Genomic DNA, 26,007 nt, shown 5'->3' with positions numbered 1-26,007 from the left:
TTGAGTTCAAGCTCAGCCTACCCACAAATCCCCGGGTCCCATCATCCAGAACCACAAACATGCAGAGAGGTGATGTCAGCAACAACGGAGCTCAGAGGGATTCCAAAGGCGAGCCTAGGTGCCCAAGATGGCGCTGAGACACAGACACCAGAACCTGTGAGGAAAACACCCCCGTGTGAGAGTGCTTTCCTCCCCTCCTTCCCTCAGAGCTCATCATCCTCTCTCACCTGCAGTGGCAGGTTTAAGCCTCTCAGTGTAACAGCACACTGCAGAGATGACATCACATAACTCCTTTATCCAAACATTGCCCACCAGCCTTGCAATAAAGCATCGTTTTCTTATAACCATTATTTTAGTATTAATATTTTTTTAACTAAAAAGAAGTTAGACCAGGTGCTGGTGGCTCACGCCTGTGATCCTAGGGACTCTGGAGGCTGAGATCTGAGGATCACGGTTCAAAAGTTTGTGAGACTCATCTCCAATGAACCACCAGAAAACCAAAAGTGGAGCTGTGGCTCAAAACGGCAGAGCACTAGGCTTGAGCTGAAGAGCTCAGGGACAATGCCCAGGTCCAGAGGTTAGATATATACCTATTTCCAGGGTACCACGTGGTACATTGGATAGTTACCTTGCGGAGGGTGGAGCAGCTTCATCGGCATCCATCACCATCACCATTTCTTACCTTTGTGTTGGCACAGCCCAAATCCCCTTTACTGCTGGCTGCTTTGAAACAGACCATTAATTGTTTTCCACTGTAATTACCCTTCTGTGCTACAGTCTTGGAGTTACTCCTCCAATCAAACTGAGCTCGTGGACCCATTCATCACTCTCTCCCTACACACACACACACACACACACATATTTATCCTCATGGTGCTCAGAATTTTAAGTAGTCTGACCTGAAAGGATGTGAATGTCGGCTTGTTACTAACTAAACCATTACCACCGATGAATAAATGAGCCAGTCTCTTTCTCTCTCTGATTGTTTCCCAGATTCAGTGTTTGGAAATCCAGTGCTGACACAGAGCTGGTGTGGACACAAAGCTGACAAGCACTTAGGACCCCCGAGGCCAGTGGCCTTCCCTGCTCTCCCATGCGCAGAAACTCCGTGACTCAGTCACCTCAGTGTGTGGATCCCAGCCCTGTCTCCCGTCTCCACGTGCCCTTGTGATTTTTGATTTTCTGGAGAACCAGAAGGTTCCATCGTGGCACGTCCCCTTGGCACTCCCCACATCCCGGCCATGTGCAGCCAGGATCTTAGGAGGGCGACACAGACGAGGGCACCTTGAAGCCACCTGCATGCACAGCACCTCTTCAGAGCCCCCCCCCCCGCCCCCATCTGCATCCAAAGCCAGGAGAGAACCTCTTTGGAACTGACATGCCCTGCCCCCCACCCCGGGCAGCACTACCAGGACTGTTGGCTGTGTTCTCTCGAGTGCCAGGGCCCAGCTCCCTTGGCAGACAGCCACCATGCCAAGTGGTTTGGTATCAAGCACTTCAAAGGCGCTGTGTTTTCTGAATGGGCCAAGGACGACGACGAGGCTGAGCAGCTCAGCTGGCTGCTTCCGGCTACTGGCAGGAAGCAGCTCAGTTAGTTCAGCGCTGTGTGACAGGAACAAAGAAGCAATCCCGTCCTCCCTTACACTACGACCGCTGACAGGTACCTGTTCCATGGTAGAGCGCTGGTCAGCCCCTGGGTTCCATCCCCGCCACCACCACAACACTCAAGGAAAGCAAGGCTATCCTGTGGAGTCGCCCACTCCTCCTGCAAGCCTCCAGACAACTGTACTAATACCATCAACACTACTATTCACACCCGTGTGCGTGCACGCGTGCGTGTGCATGCGCTGCAGGTACTCATCACTGGAGACACTCCATCTGTTTCTTTCCTTACATCCATCATTTGCAAGATGGCGTCTTGCTTTGCTGGGCGGATCTGGAGTGTGATCCTCCTATTTTTGTTTCCCTCAGTCACTACATGACAGCCAGCACCATTGAACCCAGCCATTGTGCTTCCCCTGGAGCTGGTACAGCAAGCGTGTACCACCACACCTGACTACTGGCTGAGATGGAGTCTTAAGAACTCATCGGTGGGCCTTAAACCTAGATCCCCAGCCTAGCACCTAGTATTACAGACCTGAGTCACGGCATCCCACTCGTTCTGTGGGTTGAGTCTCCTGGAGTGGGCATGAACATCATTTGGGGCCTTACTCACAGGTTTCTCCTGAAGCTACTCGAGGAGGAGGGACCACTGAGCCCCGAAGAACCTTCTCCTTCACCGTCATTCTGGCACTTTCTAGCTGAGTGCTACTTAGCCAGCATGTCACCAGGGTGACCGGCTAGGTGACGTAGCATCCCACTGTCCCCGAGGATGACGAGCACCATAACATAGGAAAATGGGTTTATTCCTAATTTCCAGTTCCATACAAGTTGCAAACACACTTGACTGCTTCGCAGCTACCAGAACATAGAACTAACACCCAGGGGAGGAGCCGAGTAACCCCACTCATGTTTCTCTACATAAACTATTCTTTTAATGTCATTTAAAAAAATTGAAATAGATTACGTACTATATGTGGGCAAAAAAAAAAAAAGCAAGTAAGTGACTCTTGAAACACTAAGTGTATAACCAACAGCATATTATCAACATTTACATAATTCACATCAAAATGATGACAGCCTTTTAAGGGATAGGTTTCTCAATAAAATATGACATTTCTTTTAATACTCTGGTACAATATTCCATACACTGCAGGGAAATTAAGTGTAGGTCTAGTCATTGGCTTAATAGAGGATCCTTTCCCATTAGCTTTTATTAATAAAAGAACCACAATTAGGTCATAAATAAACAGGCAAATTATTAATTACATGATCTGAGGTTTAGGATGAAAACTTGTAAAAATTAGTCTGATACATAGCAAAGTTATATGACACAGTAAAACCAACTGCTTTATATTTTGGCCTTGTGAGAACTTGCCCATAGGGAAAAAGGAAGAAACTTTAGTGAGGAAAGACATCATAAACTCTACTTTGCAACTTGTTTTCAAGAGGAAGAAGGAAAAAAATGTTTCCATAGAATTAAGGGCTGGCACAGATCCTAAGGAAGGCTTGCTTCTTAAAATCAGGGAGGCCATGTGTGTGCTTGCTGCATAAAAACCTCACCCCCTGCCACAAACAGAACCAGACTGTCTACACCCTCTCCCTTCTGGATCTCTACAACAAACAGCTAACCTCACATACTTTCCCATAACCCCTTGACCTAGAAATAACCCAAGAATTCATAGTAGTTCTTAAAATCCCAGTAAAATAACCTCTAAAAATAATCTGGACCGTTTTCTTAGCTGAAGCAGAGAAGTCCAAATAGCCCTTTGTGCAGTCACACCCCATGTGTTCCAAAGGTCAGTGGTTTTGATGGGAAGGCCGCACACTGGACAGGGGGGGTGGGGAGCGTCCATTGAGATTCCCTTTATTGAGCTGATTATTTTACTTTGGGGCAGTACTGGCACCTGGCCCAGTGCTCCATGCTTGCTAAGCAAGTGTTTTACGGCTGCGGCCAGGCCTCGGCCCTTTCTGCACATGGACTAGCCTGTAACCCCCCTGCTGGCACTTTCCACCATGCCGCGATGACAGGCATGGGTTGCCACCCTCAGCTTTACCCAGGCTGTGCTGGAACTTCAATCCTCCGGATCTCAGCCTCTCAGAGAGCTAAGATCATTTTGTTATTTAAAAAAGAAATTAAGAGTCTTAAATTTCATTTTTCAAAGCGCTTAATAGCATGTGCCAGAAAATTTATTTCACCCCAAATATAAAATCCTACGCTTCTAATTTTAAAATGCTAGGCCAGCTATGGCCTATTGTGCATTTTTAATGTCCACCACAAGCCGTGTAGGCTGGCTGTGCTGCTGACACGCGTACGCTTCTGCCTCACTCAGTACTCGCTGCTCTGGCCTGGAGCCCCTTCACCTCCTCACAGACCACCTCTCTGCATCTTGATTAAAACCTGCACCTCAGGCGCCCTCAACCCCCAGCCCTACCTGCACCATCACATACAGAACCACCTCACCAAGAACCTGCAACGCCTCCCATTCAACACCGGGCAGACTCTGCCACCGGCCATGTCACCGGCCTGGTCTGGGATCCACTTCCATAATGTGACAACTTGCTGGCTTCGTGGAGGGAACCCACGCAGAACCAGAGGGTGAGAGCAGTCAAAGCCAGCCTTTCCACAACAGTGAAGTAGGGCTACCACGTGGATGCAGAAGCCCTACCTGTACAATCCATGCTTTGTACCCCCCCAAGCAGACGGTTCGATGTGCACCCACTGAGCTGGAAGACAGCAAGCTAGTACAGCTATTACATGGTGACAGAAAGACAACAGTCATCACAATCACAGTATGGGGACACGCTGCTCTGAGGCAAGGGGCATGGGAGAGATGGGGGGGGGGGGGGCTAGAGGCCACTGCACAGCCCAAAGTTCCTCAGGGTTCCAGAAAGGAACCCCTGCTGGGCAAAGGGGACGTCTAGTCCTTCCTTTCAGCCGCCAAAGCAAGAAGCCTGCGTGAGGAGAGCCGGCCTTGCCCGCAGCACTTCCCCGCAGGCGCCACTCTCAAGGAGGCAGAGCGAGGTCTCAGGAGAAGGCACTTGCGGCAGAACATTTGCATCTGACAGGAGCCCACTCTGCAGCTGGACCCGACAGCAACGTGATGAGATGGCATCCCACGTGCCAGGCTCTACGGGTGTCACCGGAGCGGGGGTCTGCCGTCAAATGCTCTGCCCCCCCATACTTGGTTGGTTTGGCAGATGTGTGAGTCACTGGCAGGATTGCTCAGAAGCTTCCCGAAGGCTCTTGGTGACGTTCTTATCCAGTGACTGCCTCCCGCCGTGACCGTCAGCAGCCTCTGCTTCCCAGGCCCCCACCATCTCTGCTGGCCTCTGTGGAGCCCCCCGGCCCCAGCCCTCTTCTTGAACTGGGTGGGCCTGGCTTGTCTCATCTCAGGGCACAGAGCAGGAGCCACAGAATTGCAGCTGGAGTCTGAAGAAGGCTTGTTCACTGCCACCTTTGAGCTCCTGGAGCTGAGCTGCTGTGTGATTGAGGCCACCAGAGAGGACATGGGGAGACCCTGAGGACTCTATGCAGAGACAGAAGCCGGACACCCCAGTATCTCAGGTGCCCTGCCAACCTAAGTGACCATCCATAGGACCTGCACACTGACCTCACAGACCCAGCTCTGACATTCCATGGTGACACCTTTGCTCCAAACACAAGACAAATATGCCAGGCGCAAAGACAGAGCAACCGCTAGCTCCTGAGGACTTGATCTGCCAACAATGACTGGCAACTGCCCATCTGCTAAGAGAAAATACATCTCAGCCTCATTTCTAAGTTTGTTTCTCACGACTTCATGACTTTTTAATTTATTCTTTTTTGGGGGTGGAGAGGGTACTGCAGTTTGAACTCACGTGGCCTCTTGCTTACTAGGCTGGTGTAATACTGACTGAGACTCACCCCAGCTCACTCCTGTGACTATTTAATAGCAATGCAATCTTCAGGCAATCTCAGATATTGGCTTAATGGTCATTTCTGTAGGGGGAAACACACCACCAAAGTGAATACCCACTATAGACTGGATAAATGCTTTAAGTGACTATGTCCCCAACATGCATTTCTTAGAAACTCACTCCCCAGTGCAATCCTTGCAGAAGTGGGGAGCTGTGGGGGTGACTATGGTTATTCACCGTGGCTTCCAGCCTCTTCTGCTCTCTGGGACCCCATGGGGCCCCCTGCTCTGCTACACACAGCGAGGCATGGCTTCCCAGCCTCTGCAGCTGCATTCTCATTGATCCAGGCCATGTCTATGATGTTCTGTTCAACAACAGAAACCAGAGCTAAGATGGCAGCGAGAGCGAATGGAATTGTTCTCAATTCCCCAGGGATGCGGCTACTGAACTTCCCCAAGCCATTTCTTCTTACAAATGTCCCATGAGCCTCACAGAAAAAAGGAAAAAAAAAAAATTTCTAATCAGTTAAAGTTATAAAAAGAAAAAAAAAGTTGCCCACAGCTAGACTCCGAATCCCATAATCTATAAAATAGGAGCACAATTTAACTGCTTCCTCAATTCAAAGCAGAATTCTATAAAATAGAACACTGTCTACATTGTAGAGGTGATTTCTTCGTATCTGAGGACATGAGCTTCTGAGTTAGAATACAGTGGTCTTTAAATGGTTTCGAATTTTCTTATCAAAAAGTTGTCGACCACAGTGCAAGCCTTCCAGTTCATTCTTCTGTAAACTTTCCTGCATCTGTTCTTGACCTTGGCAGGGGAGGGGGTCAAAGTCCGCATCTGAAGAAGAAAGAAGTTTGAATTTTCAAAAGCATGGAAAAACATTTAACTTGGTTTCTGTGTGTGTGTGTGTGTGTGTGTGTGTGTGTGTGTGTGTGTGTGTGTGTGTTTGTTTTTTAATGTGGTGTGGCATCACACACCACAAGACAAGCACTCTACTACAGAGCAACAACCTGAGCACCACACAACTACAGTGTACTTTGCACTGAGACAGGAATTACAGCAGCAAATTCTGAAACGATAACTGTCTAGCCCAGGTCCCCTGGGAGAACTCAGGCCAACCACCAGGTGACGTGTCCAGCAGCTTTCAGATGCTGACAGATGGGACTGACACAACCTGGATCAACCAACTCTAATTAAAAAAAAAAAAAAAATGCTCAGGGGAGGGGGGTGCTGGGGATTAGTGGTAGAGTGCTTGTCTAGCATGCATGAAGCCCTGGGTTCAATTCCTCAGTACCTCATACACAGAACAACTTGGAAGTGGTGCAGTGGTTCAAGTAGTAGAATACTAGCCTTAAGCAAAAAGAAGTTTAGGGCCAGTGCCCAGGCCTTCAGTTCAATCCCTAGTACTGGCCATCTTGAACTAAAAAGCCAGCTACAAGAGTGAGGGACCCTGAGTTCAAGCTCCAGTACAGCATATACACCAAGAATGTCTGATAAAAGGTACAAGACCTGGAGCCAGGAGTTTGGCCTAGGGGTAGAGTGCTTGCCTAGCATGCATGAAGACCCGGGTTGGATTCTTCGATACGGATACATACAAAAAAGGCCGGAAGTGGTGCCTGATTAAGCTGGGTTAAACCTCTATTATTTACTCTATTAAAGTAACTTTTTTTTTTTGCCAGTCCTGGGCTTGAGCTCAGGGTCTGAGCACAGTCCTTGGACTTTCTCAAGGCTAGAGCTCTACCCCTTGAGCCTCAGCACCACTTCTGGCTTTTTTCTATGTATGTGGTACCAAGGAATCGAACCCGGGTCTTCATGCGTGCTAGGCAAGCACTTTAACCACTAGGCCAAACTCCCGGCCCCTAAAGTAACTCTTTTATCATAGTATTGGTGGAATGCTTGCTGTAGCAATTGGGATGGAGATGTGTCATATGCATAGGGCTAGGGTCAAGGGTACAAAAATTGTTCATAGTAAATGTATGAGTTGATCATATCGGTCAAGTGGTCTCTAGCCTTGAGAAAGCCCAAGTACAGTGCTCAGCCCCTGAGTTCAAGGCCCAGGACTGGCAAAAAAAAAAAAAAAAAAAGTGAAGGCTGCTCTTCCCACCACCATCAACCTGTCCCCTATAGTAGCTGCACACGAAATTCTGGATCTATTTTAATGACTAATGAACTGTAAACTAAATCCAGCTAAATCCAGCATTGTGAAGGAAATAGAGGAAAAGAAAAAGCAGGCTGGTTTGCAAAACTCCATGATGGCACACTTTGCTAAAATATTCACAAATTGCCTGCCTGCTCCAAAACCGCTCTGATTGCATAAGCAATCCCCAGCGAGCACTGGCATTAATTTAAATACCTATTTCTGGGCTGGAGTGCCGCAGTGCCCTCACCGGAAGCTCTTCTGCTGCTGCATCAGGCCCACATTCTCGTAGACTCTAGCACTGTCCTCCCTCGTGCTGCAGAGAGAGAGAAGGCACACATGGACCAAGGTGCAGGTGTCGCAGAGCTTGCCCAGGACTGCGGGATTTGCATGGCACGCATGCCGTTCTTCGGGCCCATTATGCAACAGACCCTTCCTCACGCCCGAGGGCTGGAAGACACAGCCGGCTAGCAAGGAAGTTACTAGGACAATCGGAGGCGTGAGTCCTGCGCTCAGTCCTGTGCTCACTGGGGTGTGAGTTCCAGGCAGGCAGGCAGAGGAGGAGGTCTAGGAAGCAAGGCACAGAGCAGGACATGAACGGGCAGGCATGTTCACAGGAGAAAGCAGAGGAGCCTAGGGACCCCAGGAACACAGGACGCTTCTTCACCTTCTAGGTCCATTATAGAGTTCCCAGGCTGCCTGCTGGGGAGTGCAGGGTAGGGGGAGAAAGGAAGGGTGAAGAAGGGAGAAGAGGAGGGAGAGAGAGGGGGAAGGGGAACGTCTACTGAGGAATCTCATTTCAATGTTTAGCAGAAAGTGCATGTAAACCCAAATGTGTATCTGCTCTCCAAAATGCTTACATACAATACCCAAGTCAGTAAGAGCTTTACACATCCACATCAGAAGTGAACAGAGTTCAGATTCTTAGGGGGAAATAAAAGGTAAATGTTATACTAGAGAGTGACTAGAACTTACAATCACTATTCACATGATTGCTTGGACAAATGTTTTGGCTGTGAGGCACAGGGGAGAGGGGGAGAACTGGGGGTGGCTATGTTAGGCTGTGGAGGCCATACCGTCTTTGTCACTCATTATTCTTTAGAGCTGTTGTTGATGTTACCTGTGAGCTGTTTTCTGATCCCTGGACCAAAGGTGGACTTGTAGCAGGCCGTGAGCTAGTTGACACGTTGGTGACCCATCTATCTACATGCACTTGGCAAAGTGTGAGCACACCCTAAGGGCTGTTATTTGCCTGGCTCTGCAATAATCCCCACCCATGGGCACAAACACATTCCTCTCAGAACCCACCTGAAGGCTACTGGCCTTCAGTTCAGGCCATGGGCACGATGGCAGTGCTGGCCAGCACGTGTGGGGGACAGGCTGTGAGTGCTCGCTGCCGCTGCCCCCATGCCTCTCCACACCACCATGTTCCACTACTTACTCCGCACTCGGTGGCGTTGGGGTGCAGGGCGGGAGGGGACTCTGGTCGCCACCTGTCTGGTCCGTTAGGGAATACTTAATATTGGTGTACTCGTGCCCTTTCCGTTTGCTTTTCTGAAAGACAGATATGAAAGTACAGACCTAGGGGCTGTGATTTTAAAAAATAAAAAGAGACAAAGTTGGAAGTGGGGCCAGGCGCGGTGGCTCCCGCCTGTCATCCCAGCTCCTCAGGAGGCTGAGATCTGAGGATCAAGGCTCAAAGCCAGCCCAGCACAAAAGGACCTGAGACTCTTATCTCCAGTTAACCTAGAGAAAAGGGGAAGTGGGGTTTGGCTCAAGAGGAGGGCGGTAACCTTGAGCTGAAGAGCTCAGGGACAGCGCCCAGGCTGAGTTCAAGTCTCCACAAAAAAAAGCAAGTTGGAAGTGGAACCATGGCTCAAGTGGTAGAGCACCAGCCTTGAGCACAAAAGCTCAGGGACAGCCCCAGGAGGAGGTCAAGCTGGCCCTCCCACACAAAATGCACATCGGTGAAAGCCCTGCCCTGAACAAGCTCAGGGAAAGGGGTGGTGGCTGCGGAAACAGCCCGGTGTGGGGAGGGAGATCCTGCAAGCTCCCCAAAAGAGGCGCTCTCCTCATCCACCTTGGTGGGGCAGCTCCTAATTAACTAAAGCATTTTGTCTGTTATGAATCGCTTCAATTCCACCTTCTCCTTTGTTATGCACAGCTTGTTAAAAAGTGAAATTTCACTGTCTCCAACTCGGCCAAATTAGTGGTTCAAACTGCCAGCGCTGCTGACAGAGATATTCATTTTAAAAGATGGAACTGGGGTGAACGCGGCCCAAATCAAAGCTGGAACAGGCTGGAAGTGTCAAGGCTCTGAGCTCCCAGCTTGCCATGTAAGCTTCAGCTTGGACAGCCAGGATGGTGTGGTGCCAAGGGATGCCGCTCTGGACTGAACCCCAAGCTGTCAGTGGGGACAGGTCCCATCTCTAGCAGGTCCTGGGAGGTGGGTGTTGTTTCCCATTCCCAAATGAAGATGGCTGGCTGAGGGCCGGGCGTGGTAGCCCAGGACTGCAATCCCAGCACCTACTTCAGAGACAGAGGTAGACAACCTGAGCCTGGCCAAGCAAAGGTAGGGGATCTTTCTGAAAATTCAAAAATAAAAGGACCAGGGGCATGGCTTGAGTGATACACACCTGCCTAGCAAGTGGGGGGGGGGGGAGAGGACCCTGAACACAATCCCTAGTACTCCTGGAGCAGGGGGAGAGAAGGACTACTGCTTACCGCCTGTGTCCTGTGCTTTGCACAGGAAGTACAGGCAAGCTGCCAAGAAGGAAAGGAAGCCCAAGTTGGGCCTCCAGCAGTACCTGCTCTTCTTCAATCCTGCGCTGTAGTGTCTCAATATAATGCTGGACAGCCATGTAGATGAACCGGTATTGTGCTTCTGTCTGGACCATCCCTGACCTCTGGGACCGCACCATCTGAATGGTTTTGGGAACGTCAATGTCACAGTCGACACCTACAAAGCAAAGATCATGAAGCTGTAGGAGGAGCTGCGGGGCTGGGAGGAGGAGGATGCAGGAAGAGCTATGGGGCTGAGAAAAGGAGGATGCAGGAGCAGCTGTGGGGCTGGGAGGAGGAGGATGCAGGAGCAGCTGTGGGGCTGGGAGGAGGGTGCTACACACACAGCTCTGCTTGGCTGCAGTCTACGCTCTCCCCACCCACCTGCTGAGGGTCACAGCTCTGGATTCCGTGGCAATGTCTCTAGTGCTCAAGTTGGCACCAAGATGACACAACCAGTGCAAGGGGTCAGGTGCCTTCACTGCCCCATGGTCCCTCTCCACATCAGAGGCAGGGACAGGGCAGCGGATGAGGACAAGGTTCCATGCACAAGCAAAGCCACCACACAGGGCCAGCCCCTGGGCTTCCTCTTAGATAACACACTTCTCTTCTCAGGGGAATAGTGATGGTGGAGTGGTGGGCCCAGACTCGTAGGAGGTGTTCACCCTTCTCATCCTCTTCTCCCCTCACATTCCTTCCACCAAGGACAGGCAGTGCTTTGTCTCCTTGCCCTCCACACGACCTACCTTTCTCTCTGATGATATCGATAAGGATATCGATCACAATGAACGTTCCTGTCCGGCCGATTCCAGCACTGCAGGCAGGACAAGAAACAGGGACAACAGGCTGAGTCAATCACAGGGATTATGCACAAAGCCAAGCTGCTAAAGCTGGATGCCAGTGGCTCCCACTTGTAAATCCTAGCTACTCAGGAAGCTGAGATCTGAGAATCAGGATTCAAAAGCCAGCCAGGGCAGGAAAATCTACTAAGACTCTTATCTCCAGCTAACTACCAAAAAGGTGGAAGTGGAGATGTGGCTCAAGTAGTAGAGTGCTAGCCTTGAGCAAAAAAGCTCAGGGACAGTGCCCAGGCCCTAAATTCCAACCTGAGGACCAGCATAAACACACACACACACACTGCTAATATTAAGAGGAGTGTCTGTTCTGCCAGTGTTTACAGGCAGTCTCTTCATACCTGCAAACATCCTGGCAACAAGCACAGGCCCTGCGCTCAGCATCTGGCTCTGGGGGACAGTGTGCTTGGGGTCACTCAAGACCTCTCAGACCCTCAACGTCCTCAACTGTGCCATGAGGACTACAGCACAGCTTATGAGCTCATGGAGGCTGAACACAGGATATGGAAAACACTGAGCTCAGCGGCTGGCATGGAGCAAGGGCTTGATAAGTGCAGCTTTGAAACCCAGGAACGAAGCCACTTTCACACATCTACCTGCCCAGCACAGGAAGGTGGTATAGGGAACCAAATTGCCCCCAGGCAGGCACAAAGCCCAAGCAGGGCACTGGCAGCCCCACCTTGCGTTGGAGGTCCAGGAGCAGCCACCACCAAAGTGGAAAGTGACTGACACCTCAAGAGACTAACAGTGTAGTGTCGGGGGGAAATGTAGTCCTAAGATGGATGTGAGCCCTACCTTATTACTACATTAACATATCACTGCATTATTATTACTATATCATAATATCACTCAGATGTGCGCCCTGCATTATTATTACTATATCATAATATCACTCAGATGTGAGCCCTGCGTTATTATTACTATATCATAATATCACTCAGATGTGAGCCCTGCGTTATTATTACTATATCATAATATCACTCAGATGTGAGCCCTGCATTATTATTACTATATCATAATATCACTCAGATGTGAGCCCTGCATTATTATTACTATATCATAATATCACTCAGATGTGAGCCCTGCGTTATTACTATATTAAAAAAGAAAACCCAGCAAAACTAAGTGAATAAGGGATCCTTGAGCCCACCATGTACCCACTCTGTCCCCTCTGCCTACCAGGCTGTGCGACATACACTTGAGGGTCAAATGTCCCCTACAGAGGCGGGCGGGGGTAGGCAGGTATGGCAAGCCCCGCTGTCACCTGCAGTGAACCACGACAGGCCCTGCATCCATGATGCTCTCCTGCTTGTGGTGGACCTCTTCCAGGAAGTCCAGCACACCCCCGGGGTCACTGGGCACGCCGTGGTCCGGCCAGGTCCGAAAGTGGTATTGCCAGACCGTTCTCTCCGTATTCCCCTGGAGTAGAGCCAAGAAAAACCAGAAAAGAATTAAATAAATCAGGGAGTTGAGGAATCGCTGGCCTCCAGGTGTTTCTAGAGCTCAGGAAAGCCAGTGTCCCAGCGGCTCCTCCCACACGGGAACGGCTGAGTCAGCAAGTGAACAAATGCGTGAACGTGAGCAAACCACACAACCACAGAGGCTGGACCCTGCAGGCCGAACACCCTTACCAGAGTCTTCAAATACAATATACTTACTTGTCCCACCTTCGAGAGCTTGAGTTCTCTCAGCGTGTAGTCGTGAGCAGCACTTTCTTTGACGTTCCGGACACGCATGACCCCGTACTCCTTCAGTGCGTACTCATCCGGCCAGTACTTGACACATTTGCTCTGGAAGGGACCCGAGGGCAGACTGTTAATCTCCAAGAGCCCAAGCCAACAGCAAAGGTCAAAGTCTTGCTAATGACCACTCTTATGGAAAGTGGCCTATGGCACAAAAGAGCACATCTAAATCAGAGGGGCTGGGAATGGGACTTAGTGGCAGAGTGCTGGCCTGGCATGCAGGAAGCCCTGGGTATGATTCTTCAGCTCCCCAATAGCTCAAGTGGTAGAGTGCTAGCTTTGAGCAAAAGAAGCTCAGGGACAGTGCCCAAGCCCCGAGTTCAAGCTCAGGACTGGCAAAAGCATGAATAAAAAGCAGAGATGGAGACAAGAGAGTTAGCACGGGGGCCATGCTAGCTGGCCAATGCCTGACAAACACCCAAGCAAACAGGAAGGATAGAGGGATCCAGGCCCGGCCATATTCATCTGAAGCAGAAATTAGGAAGATGCTGTTACTGGCCCATGAGTTTGAGAACATCTAATGTCACTGCTCAGGGAAGCCTCTGTCTCGCTGCGCATGCCCAGATTTAACCTCAGGAGCACGCAGAAGTGCACTAGCCAGGACTCCAAACATGAAGTCTTATGCAACTACCACACCCTCACAGTGCAGGAAGATGCCCTAGAGGGCCTCAGTGCCCATCCCCCATCTGCCCCAGGTTCATTTCTACATGTGCCTGTCATGTTCCACTCAGTTCTTACATAAACCTCTTCCAGATATCTGAGAAGGAACTTTGACAAAACCAGAACCAAAAATTCATGACATTTCCCCATTAAAAACCCACCAGGAGGGCCAGACACGGCAGCATACCTATTCCAGATATGTGGGAGGCATAAGAAGGAGGACTGTGGTCAAAGGCCAGTCCAAGCAAAAAAACAGAGACTCTATACGAAAACTAAAGCCATAAAGGGCTGAGCATGTGGCCTAAACAGAGCTGTGGCCCAGCCTGCACAAGGTCCATGGCTCCACTGGGTTAAAAAAGAAAAGGAAACCAGGTGCTGGTGGTTCACACCTATACTCCTAGCTGCTACTCAGGAGGCTGAGATCTGAGGATCATGGCTCGAAGCCAGCTGGGGCAGAAAAGTTTATGTGACTCTTATCTCCAATAAATCACTCAGAAAAAGCCAGAAGTGGTGCTGAGGCTCAAGTGGTAGAATGCTAGTGTTGAGATCAAAGAGGCTCAAGGACAGTGCCCAGGCCCTGAATTCAAGCCCCGGGACTGGAAAGAAAGAAAGACAGACAGACAGACAGACAGAAAGAAAGAAAGAGAGAGAGAGAGAGAGAGAAAGAAACAAAGAAAGAGAGAGAAAGACAGAAAGAAGGAAAGAAGGAAAGAAAGAGAGGGGAGGGGAGGGGGGAGGGAAGGGAAGGGAAGGGAAAGGAAGGGAAGGGAAGAAGGAAGGAAAGAAAGAAAAAGAGGGGGGAGGGAAAGAGAGAGAGAAGAGGGGGAAAGGGGAAGAGAGAGGGGGGAGGGGGGAGGGGAGGGAGAGAAGGGAAGGGGGGAGAGAGGAAGGGCGGGAGGCCTGGAGGGAGGGAAGCCTGGGTGGCATACCTTGCCCCTTTCCACTTCCTTGGTCGTCATGACAATCACCCGGGAGTTCTCCTGGAACACCATCCGCCAGAAGTCGTTCACCGTGTTCTGCAGGCAGCCTTGTGTAGCAATGTAACTCTTTTTGGGCTTTGAATTGTTGCACTTGGTTTCGAATTCAGGCTACAAATTTAGGAAGAAAGTCCTTCAAACAAGTGGAAGCTGCTTTCAGGACACAAGATTAAAACTTCACTCAACAGGCAACCAGAAAACAATGAGAAATGCAGGTTTACCATGATGATGTTGGCGTTGATGTAATCAGAAACAGGCTCGTTAGGGTCCCCATCATGCAGGACCACCCTGGTGTGATCGACTGGAAGGGAGGGAGATCACAGCCCCATGAGAACTCTGTGCCAGCCCCCGCCAGTTCATTCTCAACCCTCCTTGGTGGTAAGACGACATGAAAAATTAAACTCCAAGCAAGCACTCCCTGAATGCCACTGGGTTCTCCCCAGGGCTGCCTTCTCCTTTTTTTTTTTTTTGTCGGGGTAAGGTTACTAGAGTTTGAACTCAAGACTTCACTTGAGGCCTTGGCTACTTTTCAGGTGGGGCCCTTGTTCTTTCATGTCTGTGTTTTCCCTCTGCCCAGGGGATCTCCTGGTGCTCATGGGGTTGCAGGGGGTAGGAAAGATGAAGGAGCAATCGCTGTTGTTTCTAATCTTGATGCTGCCCTTTAAGAATTTGCCCAGGCTGGACCGCCATCCACCAGTATGACCACCGTGTGCTGCTCTATCAGCTTTTGTGCTGAGATAATGTGTTGCCTGGACTGGCCTTGAATTGTAATCCTTCAAATCTCCAAGTCCTGAGGAGCTGGGATCACAGGTGTGCCTTTGGGACTGCTTCCTGCAACGTGGCTGGCTCTGTGCCTGAAGACCTGGATTAGGGAACTTCAGGCTGCGAAGTCTGGCAGTCAGCCCTGAGGAGGGGCAGAACTGCATGTGTGTGGGGTCCCTGCCCTGAGTCCACTCCTTCCAGGCCTTTGTTCCTTCCAGATTCAACCTTGACTACACCTGGCAACATTTGCATGTGAAAGGAAATACAACTTGGGCAGACAGAAAACTAATTAATAGGACATGTCCACAGACAAAGCCTCCACGTGGCTCTTTCACAGCAACCAGTCTCCCAGAAACCTACGAATGAGACCATCTATCCCTGGTGCTGTTGACTTTTTAAGAAACTTCTGCTCTCGGTTTAATACACTAAGGCCTAGGGTCTGTTAACAAGAGCACATGTATCCCACCTCTCCCCAGGGCACAGTGACTATTCATTATTGAGGCACAATACATGGATACTTACAGGGCAGGATGTTTTTATATCTGTTTTTGTTCTTATTTTCTTGCCTCTGACCCTCTTTTCGGCTGTACAGAAGTTTGCATTCCTGTTGTTGTAGTGTCTACAAAGTAAGAAAAGTGATTATTCTGAGTCATCAATAGCAAAGAAAGGAAATGAAAGGAAAAGCGGTGGGGGAGGGGGGCAGTGCTTGAATCTGGCACAGGGAGGGCAGAGTGGTCGGATTGTGACTCTTAGTGAAGCTTTAGGGTTTCCCACGACAAGCCCAAGTAGCCAGGACATGACATGGTGACCAGGCCGTGGGTAACAGAAGGAGGTGTGAGGAGTGACAGGGATGGGGGCGAGGTATCCCCTGAGCCCTCTTGGGGACCTGGAAGTGGGAAATGCAGTCAGTCAAAGAGACACTGAACCAGGCAGCCATCCTGGGGCTGGCGCACATAGACAGGAGACCTGGAGAGGAAAGAAACAACTGCATGGGAAGACAGGAGAGGGACAGCCAGGTAGAAAAGCACACTCAAGGAATATGCTTCCTTTCCAAGATCACAGAAAGTGCCTGTGCAAGGGCTCACTGGTTTCCAACAAACCTAGTTTGGGTTTTGCAATTCTGGGATTCGAACCCAGGGCCTCTGACCCTCGGCTAGGTAAATGCTGTACTATGACTGCACTGGCTACCCCTCCCCCGCCAACTCTCTACAGTGTAGCTTTAAATTCATAAATGGCAAATCAAGAAAGTGAAAAGTAGGCTAAAAAGAAAAACAATTTTTTTATGTAAAAATGCCAGAACAGCTATCACTTAAAGATTTCTGCAAGGAAAGAGAATCCATACTTTGCAACGCAGCAGCCCTATGATATTTCTATTTCATTTATCTGAATTTTAAAGGCAGGCATAAAAGTCGGGTTTTTAAATTGGTATTTGACTCTCAGTTTCAAAATGCAATATTCAGCCACAACACACAGCTCATAACAGAAAATGTTCAGCTGGCGGAAACCTTGACAGAAATAAGCCCCAAGCATGTAGGACTTGGGGAGAGAAATATTCATTTCGATTAATTAAAACCGTGTGCCTTCTGTAAGCAGGCATTTCCTTGAACTAGCCATATGGCAGAGCTGGCTGCTTAGACAGGTTAGCAAGGTGAGGTTCAAAGAGAAGTTCAAACCCTAAATTGAATCTGTCACTTAAAAATCAACCTGTGTGATACAGTGAAATGACTTGAGTAAAGAAGGTAAAGGGAGAAATAAGTAGCAGGTTGATTTAAAAGAAACCTGGCTCCCCAGCATGTGAGCCTTCACTGTGAGCTGTTTCGCTCATGGAGGGCGCTTAGCTGACATCACTGTTGAAGGCAGATCCCTCCAGCCCCTCCCCGCTCACCTCCATCAAGATCAAATCCAGGCTCTCAGCAGACACTGGAGGCCAGAGCCCATACAAAACGTTCCAAAGCATCGAGAAAGCCAACACTCTATCCTGCCCAAAGTGGGGCATGTACAAGTGCCCAGTGGGCTAGCAAGGCAGGAGACAGTCCCTGGTGCTTATGGCCATCAAGCACTGGTGCCCACCAGGTACCCACAGCCGCAGCCCCGTCACTAAGGAGGGAGAGTCTCCCACAGGCTCCAGGCCTGTCTCTGGGCTGGAGTTTCATGAATGGAGAGAGGGAGGGAGGTACACAGGGACCTGCAGAGATGAAGGCCCTGGGCTCCACAGGCTCCTAAGACTGTCCTACCAGTCCTGCTTAGAGCAGCAGAACCCAACTAACTGCTCAGGGATAAAAATGCCTCTGGACAACTGAACATGTGCTCTTGCAACCAAGGCCCTGGACCTACCCTAGCACTGCCAAAACAGTAACAACAACAACAACGCCGCCTCTGGACTGAGCATGTGCCTTCCATGTGCAAGGCCCTAGGCCCATCCCCAGCACACAAGTAATGCCAAAGAACTTTAAGGCAAGATCAAGCAATGGGATTTACTTTGAAACCCAAAGCTACTAAGGGATACATATTCAAAGGCAGAGAAGGGACTTAGAGGGGGGAAGGAGAGAGGGAGCAATGAGGCTATAAATTAACAGGGGAACCCTCACTGGGTTCAAGTGAGGCAAGAAAGGAACACAAAGAGAGCCAAGGGTATACAAAACCCTGGCATAAGGCTGCAAGAGTGCCCCCAGCTGGGCTGCCCTAGACAGGTACCTTGGTCTGGCAGGGCATCTGGGGATTGTCTAATCTATCTCAGAGAACCAGGGGATTGTACTGGATGAGAAGATGTCCTCCAGAACCCCAAAAGCCACACAGTGTAGATAACACAAATACGATTTTCCTTCCTTTACAACTAGAATGATGTAACTGGGTGCCAGTAGCACACCTCTGTAATCCTAGCTACCCAGGAGGCTGAGATCTGAGGATCGAGACACAAATGTCCATGAGACTCTTGTTTCCAATTAACCACCAGAAAACTGGAAGTGATGCTGTGCCTCAAGTGGTAGAGCACTAACCTTGAGCTGAAGAGCTCAGGGAGAGCACCAGGGCCAGAGTTCAAGCCCCATGGCCGACAAAAACAACAAAGCAAAACAAAAACTAGAAAGATGTTAGGAAAGAAAAAGACATGGTACAACAGGACTTGGCACACAGCAAACTACAGGAGGAAGAAGAGCAAAGTGAATCCAGGCCCTATGGGGGTGAGATTATTTATAAAGACATGACTAGCAGGGACAAGGGAGAAAATCACAAGTCCTGTCTGGAGTGCCTGAGTCTGAAGAGAGATGACAGCCGACAGCAATATGGAATACGCAGTCTGAACATCACCAGACCCCAAAAGCAGCATAAACTCCGGGGAGGTAGAACGAGCCAGGACAGTGTGGAGCAAAACGAGAGGTCTGTTCTCTTGAGCCACCAGACTCAGTGAGGCGTGTGGGAGAATGGCAAGGAATAGCAAGAGAGCCACGGAGGGGAAGCGGCACAGGGAGGAGGGACCACTGGAATTGCCGGAAAGAAAGCCTCTAGTGTCTTTCCCAAGAGTGGCTGCAGTGTGCAGGGAGAAGCCACATTACAGGACAGGCTGAGGAAGGAAGGAGCTGCCCAGGCTCACGCTTGTCAGGCTAGCTACTCAGGAGGCTGAGATCTGAGGATCCCGGCTCAAATAGCCCAGGCAGGAAAGTCTGTGAGCCTCTTATTTCCAAACCAGAAGTAGAGCTGTTGTTCAAAGTGGGAGAGCGCTAGCCTTGAGCAAAAAAAAGATCAGGGACAGCATCCAAGCTCTGAATTCAAACCCCACAAGTGACTCCCCTCTCAAAAGAAAAAAAAAAAAAGGAAGGAGGCTGAGATGAAATGGACTACAGTGCTGGGCCATGGAAGGGCAGGGTCAGAGCGACAGGGGAAGGTTTAGGAAGCAGTAAGGTCATCTCTGGGCAAAAGGGAAAGGTCAAACAGAGATGGGAAAGAATCAAAGGCACCTTTATTTCTCAATCTGTCTAAAAGAAAATGTCCAACAGCTTCAGCTAATGAACAAACCACAAAGGGAAAAACATGGCAGAACAAGGCTCAAGAGGGATAGGAACAAAAAAGAGAAGAAAAGAGAAATATGCCCAAAGAAAACAAAGTTGTTTCTCCAGAGTGGAGCATTTAGTTTGTACAAGAAAACCTGTGACAACCGAAATGCTCTGCCCCCAGGAAGGTGGCAGCACCTCCAGTAAGCTGTTGGCAGCTTGGGCCTAGATGGGGCATTCTGGTTATATAGCTCATCCTGCCACCCTAGAGTGTTCTAAGCCTGCCTGGCACTGTTGTTCACTGTGGCGTTGCTTAGTCACCGGGTGTGTGTGGGGGGGTGTTCTGCCAGAGATTGCCACAAAGAATTATTATTCCAGACACAACTCCAGGGCGCAGTTAAAGTCTTGTTTCCATAAAACCTAACCATCTAGAAGCAGGATTTATAGCTCCCCTAAGCAGGATGTAATCACTTTAAAGAAATCAAACTGGGACTGTGAAGTGAAGGCCCTGTATTCATCCTGAAGCCCCACGGTCCAAGAGAACAGCAGGCAGAACCAGGGCCTGGATGTGGCCTGGAAGAATGCCTACAGTGCCCAGGCAAACCAAACAGGCTCACAGGGCCTCAGAGGAGAGGCATAGTGAAGGAAGGAGGATGCCACCATAAAGAAACCCAATTATTGAAAAAGCATAAGACTTTAAGCACTAGAAAAAGTAACCCCAGTGAAGGAGGGAGGAGATGGTTTTATCTGTGTGGAGTGGGGCTTCTCTGTTTGTTTGGTGTGAGCTTCTTTTCAGTCAGCAACAGAAAGTTCAAAAACTGAAACCTTCCTGGAACTGAGCACTGTGAGCCTGATGTAGAACTTCCAAACACATGGGCAAGGAAGTTGAAAATTAAACAACAGCCCAGAACATTCCTCTAGATGCTTCCTATTTTCTGCAGGCAGGCATGGTAGCATATCTGGAAGGCAGTGACAGGTGTTCAAAGCCAGCCTCAGATACACATCAAGACCATGTTTCAAAAAAAGGAAAGCTAGGCCAGGCACTGGTGGCTCACACCTGTAATCCTAGCTACTCAGGAGGCTGAGATCTGAAGGTCTCAGTTCAAAGACAGCCTGGGCAGGAAGGTCTGGGAGACTCTGATCTTGAATAAACTACTCAGAAAAAGCTGGAAGCAGCTCTGTGGCTCAAGTGGTAGAATGCTAGCATTGAGTGCAAAGAAGCTCAGGAACAGTGCCCAGGCCCTGAGTTCAAGCCCCAGTACCAAAAAATAAAATAAAATAAAGGAAAGAAAGAAAAGGAAAAAGAAAAGCTATTTATTTGTACGTACTCAACAATTCTGAATCCATTACAACTTATTCTCACCACTGAAAACAGAATATATTTTACTTCAAGATAAAACAATCCAGTTCCACTAAGCAGGAATAGAAACAACCATAAGTACTCAGAGCACATGTGAGAAAGAAGGGAGGGAGGCAGAAAGGCAGGGGAGAGGAGAGCAGGAGAGAAGGCAGTCGAATCCTGAGAAAAATAACTGACTACAGTTCTAACCATGGAAATGTATCTCCTATGAATACATATGGGAAAAACTTCATGAGTGGGGTTAGAATTCGACTTTTGGAGATTCCTGCTGACCAAAGATCAGATCATGCGAGCAACAAAAACTGGAAGCAGGGCTGGGAGTTTGGCCTAGTGGTTAAATATAGTGGTTAAAGTGCTTGCTTAGCATGCACAAGACCCGGGTTCAATTCCTTGGTACCACATACATACAAAAAAGCTGGAAGTGGTGGTGAGGCTCAAGTGGTAGAGCTCTAGCCTTGAGAAAATTGAAGGACAGTCCTGAGCTCAAGCCCAGGACTGGCAAAAAAAAAAAAAAAAAAACTGGAAGTAAATTCCATACACAGAAGCACATTAAATGTATTAAGATTCATGAGCACAAACTGATTTCATAAAAGGGAAGAAGACGCAGATGTAGGTATGGTGCTGTAGGCTGGTAAACCAGGCCAGTGGAAGGTAGAGATCACACACAGGTCAAGGACAACCGAAGTGAAAAGTTTACAAAACTTTATCTAAAGAGCTCTTTTTTCTAAAGAGCTAAGAGCGTGGGCGGGGTGGCTCACGCCTGTCATCCTAACTACTCAGGAGGCTGAGATCTGAGGATCAAGGCTCAAAACCAGCCTGGGCACAAAAGGACCTGAGACTCTTATCTCCAATTAACCTCAGAATGGGAAGTGGGGCTTGGTTCAAGGGTAGGGTGGTAGCCTTGAGCTGAAGAGCTCAGGAACAGCACCCAAGCCCATAGTTCAAGCCCCATAACCGCCCTCCCTCCACACAGAAAAAAGCTAAGAGTGGTGACATATGTCTGTAATTCCTGCCACATGGGAGGTGGAGACAGAAGGAGCTCAGTTCAAGGGTAGCTTCAGGCAAAAAGCACAAGAACCTATTTGAAAAATAAATAAAATAAGCAAAAGGCATAGTTTAAGCAGTAAAACATTCACCTAGGATTTGAGTTGCAACTCCAGTACCATCAAGAAATACAAAGTTTGGAAACCATTATCTTGAAAACTACTTAGTAAAAAGAAATGAATCACTGATTTTTTTAAAGCTTATCTTTATAAAAATATTTCAATGTTAAAAAAAAAAAAAGACCAGGAATGTGGCCTACTAGTACTAGTGGTACAGTGGTTGCCAGCATATACGAAGTCCTGGGTTTGATTCCTTGGTATCACATACACAGAAAAAGCTGGAAGTGTGCCGTGATTCAAGTGGTAGAGCACTAGCCTTGAGGAAGCTCAAGGACAGTGCCCAGACCTGAGTTCAAGCCCCAGGACAGGCCAAAAAAAAAGCTCAGTGATAAAGTCTATGGCTCCTGGTACCAAATTAGGAAATACATTTAAAATAAAAACTCTACTTTGTTATGTCCATCATCGAGCTTCACTGGCATTTTTCTTTCTTTCTGTTCCTGAGCTCTTCAGCTCAAGGCTACCACCCTACCCTTGAGCCCCACCCCACTTCTGGTTTTCTAGTGGCTAATTGGAGATACGAGTCTCAGAGACTTTAGTGCTGAGGCTGGCTTTGAACCCAGATGCTCAGACCTCAGTCTCCTGAGTAGCTAGGATGACAGGCGTGAGCCACTGTGCGTGCCTGACCACGACACTTTTCATCACTGGTTTCCCACACGACAGAAACCCTATCGGGTTTTCTCCCCTTCCTCCCGGTGCCCCAGGTGTCTCTAGGGCCTATGCCAATGTCTGCTGGGAGAGAATGGATGGCAGACCCTGGCCTCAAAACACTGTCCTGAGCAAGCCCAGCGTGCACACTCCTCCGGGCTGGGATGCAATGGGAGTCTGTGCTGGGAAGTGCCGCAGGCTGCTCCCCTCTGCCATGAGCTGACAGCGAGCTCAACCAAGCTGCTCTGAGACATGGAGGCTGAAAGGCCTCCATCCCTCAGTCATTCCTCACTGGCTCATTCCACAATGCCACTAAATTCTACAGCCTTCCAAAGATGATGGAAGAGCACTCATTAAAGGAGGTAAACATCAGCCAAACAGAAGCAGTCCAGAAACATTAACTTATGGAGTGTCTGTGGTGCCCTGGGCCCAGTGCTGAACACTTGAGGTAACTAGGAAAGTAACTATGTCCAAAGCAATGCTTGGAATATGGCTTGGTGGCATCACATCAACCCCGCAGGGAGCTCTGACTAGAGGGGAGGAGGGGGCCAAAGCCTGGGATTTTGTGGTTAATTTTTTTTTCTTCTCTGTATAGGGTCTACACTGGGGAACTCATGAGTGCTAGACAGGTACTCTACTCCCTGAACCACGCTCTCAGCATCAAGATCACTGTGTCCGAAAAAGGTTTCTGTCACATGAGTGAAGAAAGAGACCACAGGATCAGTAGTAAGAGACATAAAAGAAGTCTCAGATCTTCCACCCAGGGACCTTCTCCACCTAAGTAGGGGAACTCAGTCCACCCATTCCCCCCATCGTTACTGATCTGGCCTCCTGGAGCAGAGCAAGCAAGCACCGCAGTACTTCCCTCTTACCACTCAAGAGTAATGAGTCTTCCCCGGCTTCCTGAAGACCCCAGCACACACTTGAAATCTTCCAAAGGAATTCCATTCTTTTGTTTTTCTGGGCCTTTGCCAGTAGTCCCAACTGAAAGCACTAAATGGAACTGCTGGCTCCTCCATTGACACAAACTGCCAACTCCTCTGTCTGAAGACAACACCCTCTGTCCCTGAACAGCCCTGCCACTGGCTCCTCGCCAGCCCCTGGCTGAAAGGATCGGATTCAGGTCTTTCAGATCAAATTGGAACGCCTTATCCATTAAAAGTCACATGAAACCAATTTCTTAATAACTTACCTCAAACTCTTCCCAAAAGCCTTGCTTGACTTTATCTGTGGTTTCGGCTAACTTGCTCAATTCTCGAACGCGGCTTTCAATTTCGGCAGCATTAATACGAGTCGTGTTGAGAGGCTGACCAAGTCCAGTGGTGGGTAGGAAAGAAAGCAAATGTGTTTTAGAAAGGCATTTGTGTATGATGGTAAGTCACAAATACACGGTAAGCCACAATATACTTGTTCAAATGTAGTTTCACCTCCTTTTCTGTTCTGGATCTTTCTTCCATCTCCACAAATCATTCATCCTGCTGTTACAAATTCAAACCTGGAATTGAATTCCTATCAATATGACTTAAAGATGACACACTGCCAAAAACTTGAACTCTAAAGGGAATAAATGTGACCAATGAAAGGAAGTCAAGGGCAGATCTATGATGAAAATCTGGCAAAATACTGCCTTAGAAAATCTACTCACGGGGGGGAGGGAAATGGGTACCAAGACATGTGAAAGGGTATCAATGTATGTGAATTAATGCACCTTCTATCTGGCAAATATCATGTAACCCTTTTACTAATTACAATAAAAAAAAATTAAAAAAAAAAAAAAAAAGAAAATCTACTCACACCAGGCACCTGTGTCTCATGCCTGGAATTCTAGTTTCTCAGAAGGCTGAGACCTGAGGGTCACGATTGCAAGCCAGCCCAGGAGTAGAGATGTACCTCAAAGGGTAGAGGACCTGCCATGGGTGAAGAAGCCAAGCAAGTATATGAGACTCTGAGTTCAAATTCCTGTACTGGAAAAAAAAGAAATCTAGCTATCGGTGCTGAATCAGGAGGACAGAGAGGTTGAGACCAGCTTGAGCTATACATCAAATTCAAGTTAAGCCTGAGCTACATACTGGACTCTATTTCAAAAACCAAGGGTAATTAACTGCAAGAGTATTCCACAAGAAAAATGAGTAGGCCAAGAGTTCTGTAAAACTCCTGTACAGGAGTTTTAAAATGTGCTAGGACCAGCTAGGCACAGTGGCTCACACCTGTCATCCTAGCTACTCGGGAGGCTAAGATCTGAGGACTGCAGTTCAAAGCCAGCCCAGGCACTAAAGTCCATGAGGCTCTTATCTCCAATTAACCACTAGAAAACCAGAAATAGTGCTGTGGCTCCAGGGATAGGGCAGTAGCCTTGAGCTGAAGAGCTCATGGACAGTATCCAGGCCCAGAGTTCAAGCCCCATGACTAACAAAAGAAAAAAGAAAAAAAAAAGTGCAAGGACCTAAGTTAAATCCTCAACACCACCAAAAAAAATTTCCCCCTTAAAAAAATCCCCACAACTTGGGCCGGGAGTTTTGCCTAGTGGTTAAAGTGCTTGCCTAGCATGCACGAAGACCTGGGTTCGATTCCTCGGTACCACACACATAGAAAAAAGCCGGAAGTGGTGCTGAGGCTCAAGTGGTAGAGCTCTAGCCTTGAGAAAGTCCAAGGACAGTGCTCAGGCCCTGAGCTCAAGCCCAGGACTGGCAAAAAAAAAAATCCCCACAACTTTATATAACCTTTATGTGTATGTGTATGTGTATGTGTGTGTGTGTGTGTGTGTGTGTATATATATATATATATATGGAAATAGGTGGATATATATGGAAATAATACCTAGAATTTGTTTCTAAACACTACAGATAGTAGCCTCTGAGTAGAGTAATAAAAAACATCTGGAGTCAGTTGTCATAGCACACACACACCTTCCACCCTAGCATTTAGGACAGGAGTAAGATCATCCCAAGTTCCACACTAGTCTTCACCATAGAGGACCATGCTTGAAGGAGGAGAAACAGGAGGAGAAGAAAGAAAAGGAAAATAAGAAAGAGAGAAGGGGGGAGGGAGGGCAGGAGGGAGGGCGGGTGGGCCGAGTTAGCCCTGACTGGAGATGGACGATGTATGTAGAGGCTGATACTCATCACTCTCGTCTACATTACAGCACAGGTAATAACTATCCCCCAGGGGCCCACATGTCAAACACTTGGCTCCCAAGAGGTGGAGGAGCCCTTAGTACATGGGGTTAGGTCATTGGAAGCCGATCCTTCCTGTCTTCTTCACCTGTGTGCCACCAAGAGGTGAACAGGTTCTTCTTCCATGTGCTCCCACCATGCGTGCCTGCCACAGGCCGCAAATGACAGAGGACCGAAGCCTCTGAAAGTGTGAGTCAAAATCCCCCTCTCCTTACAAACTAGATTCTTTCAGGTGTTCTGTCACAGGTAGAAAGCTGACTAA

General features: G+C 48.7%; 1 protein-coding gene across 4 annotated transcripts in view; it reads right to left on the bottom strand.

Annotated features, from left to right (window-relative positions):
* Nucleotides 1–5,550: 5,550 nt before the first annotated feature.
* Nucleotides 5,551–26,007, bottom strand: part of Ptpn11 (protein tyrosine phosphatase non-receptor type 11) — a 38,448-nt gene continuing 17,991 nt past the window's right edge. Inside the window, exons 6-16 of one of the 4 annotated variants that reach the window (XM_090320123.1) lie at nt 23,765–23,878; nt 15,941–16,037; nt 14,878–14,957; nt 14,609–14,767; nt 12,936–13,067; nt 12,542–12,708; nt 11,170–11,237; nt 10,450–10,601; nt 9,084–9,196; nt 7,893–7,958; nt 5,551–6,342 (exon numbers count right to left, since the gene is read on the bottom strand). In XM_090320123.1, the coding sequence (XP_090176249.1) occupies nt 6,330–6,342; nt 7,893–7,958; nt 9,084–9,196; nt 10,450–10,601; nt 11,170–11,237; nt 12,542–12,708; nt 12,936–13,067; nt 14,609–14,767; nt 14,878–14,957; nt 15,941–16,037; nt 23,765–23,878 (1,161 nt within the window). In that variant the 3' untranslated portion in view covers nt 5,551–6,329. Of the gene's footprint in view, nt 6,343–7,858; nt 7,959–9,083; nt 9,197–10,449; nt 10,602–11,169; nt 11,238–12,541; nt 12,709–12,935; nt 13,068–14,608; nt 14,768–14,877; nt 14,958–15,940; nt 16,038–23,764; nt 23,879–26,007 lie in introns of all 4 variants that reach the window. The other 3 variants (XM_090320124.1, XM_090320125.1, XM_090320126.1) reach the window with 3 other exon arrangements.

Source organism: Megascapheus bottae, chromosome 28 (assembly GCF_031878675.1).
Source record: "Megascapheus bottae isolate mThoBot1 chromosome 28, mThoBot2.hap1, whole genome shotgun sequence".
NCBI lineage: Eukaryota > Metazoa > Chordata > Mammalia > Rodentia > Geomyidae > Megascapheus > Megascapheus bottae.
Note: the sequence above shows the minus strand (reverse complement) of the source record. Positions and strands in the feature narration are given on the sequence as shown.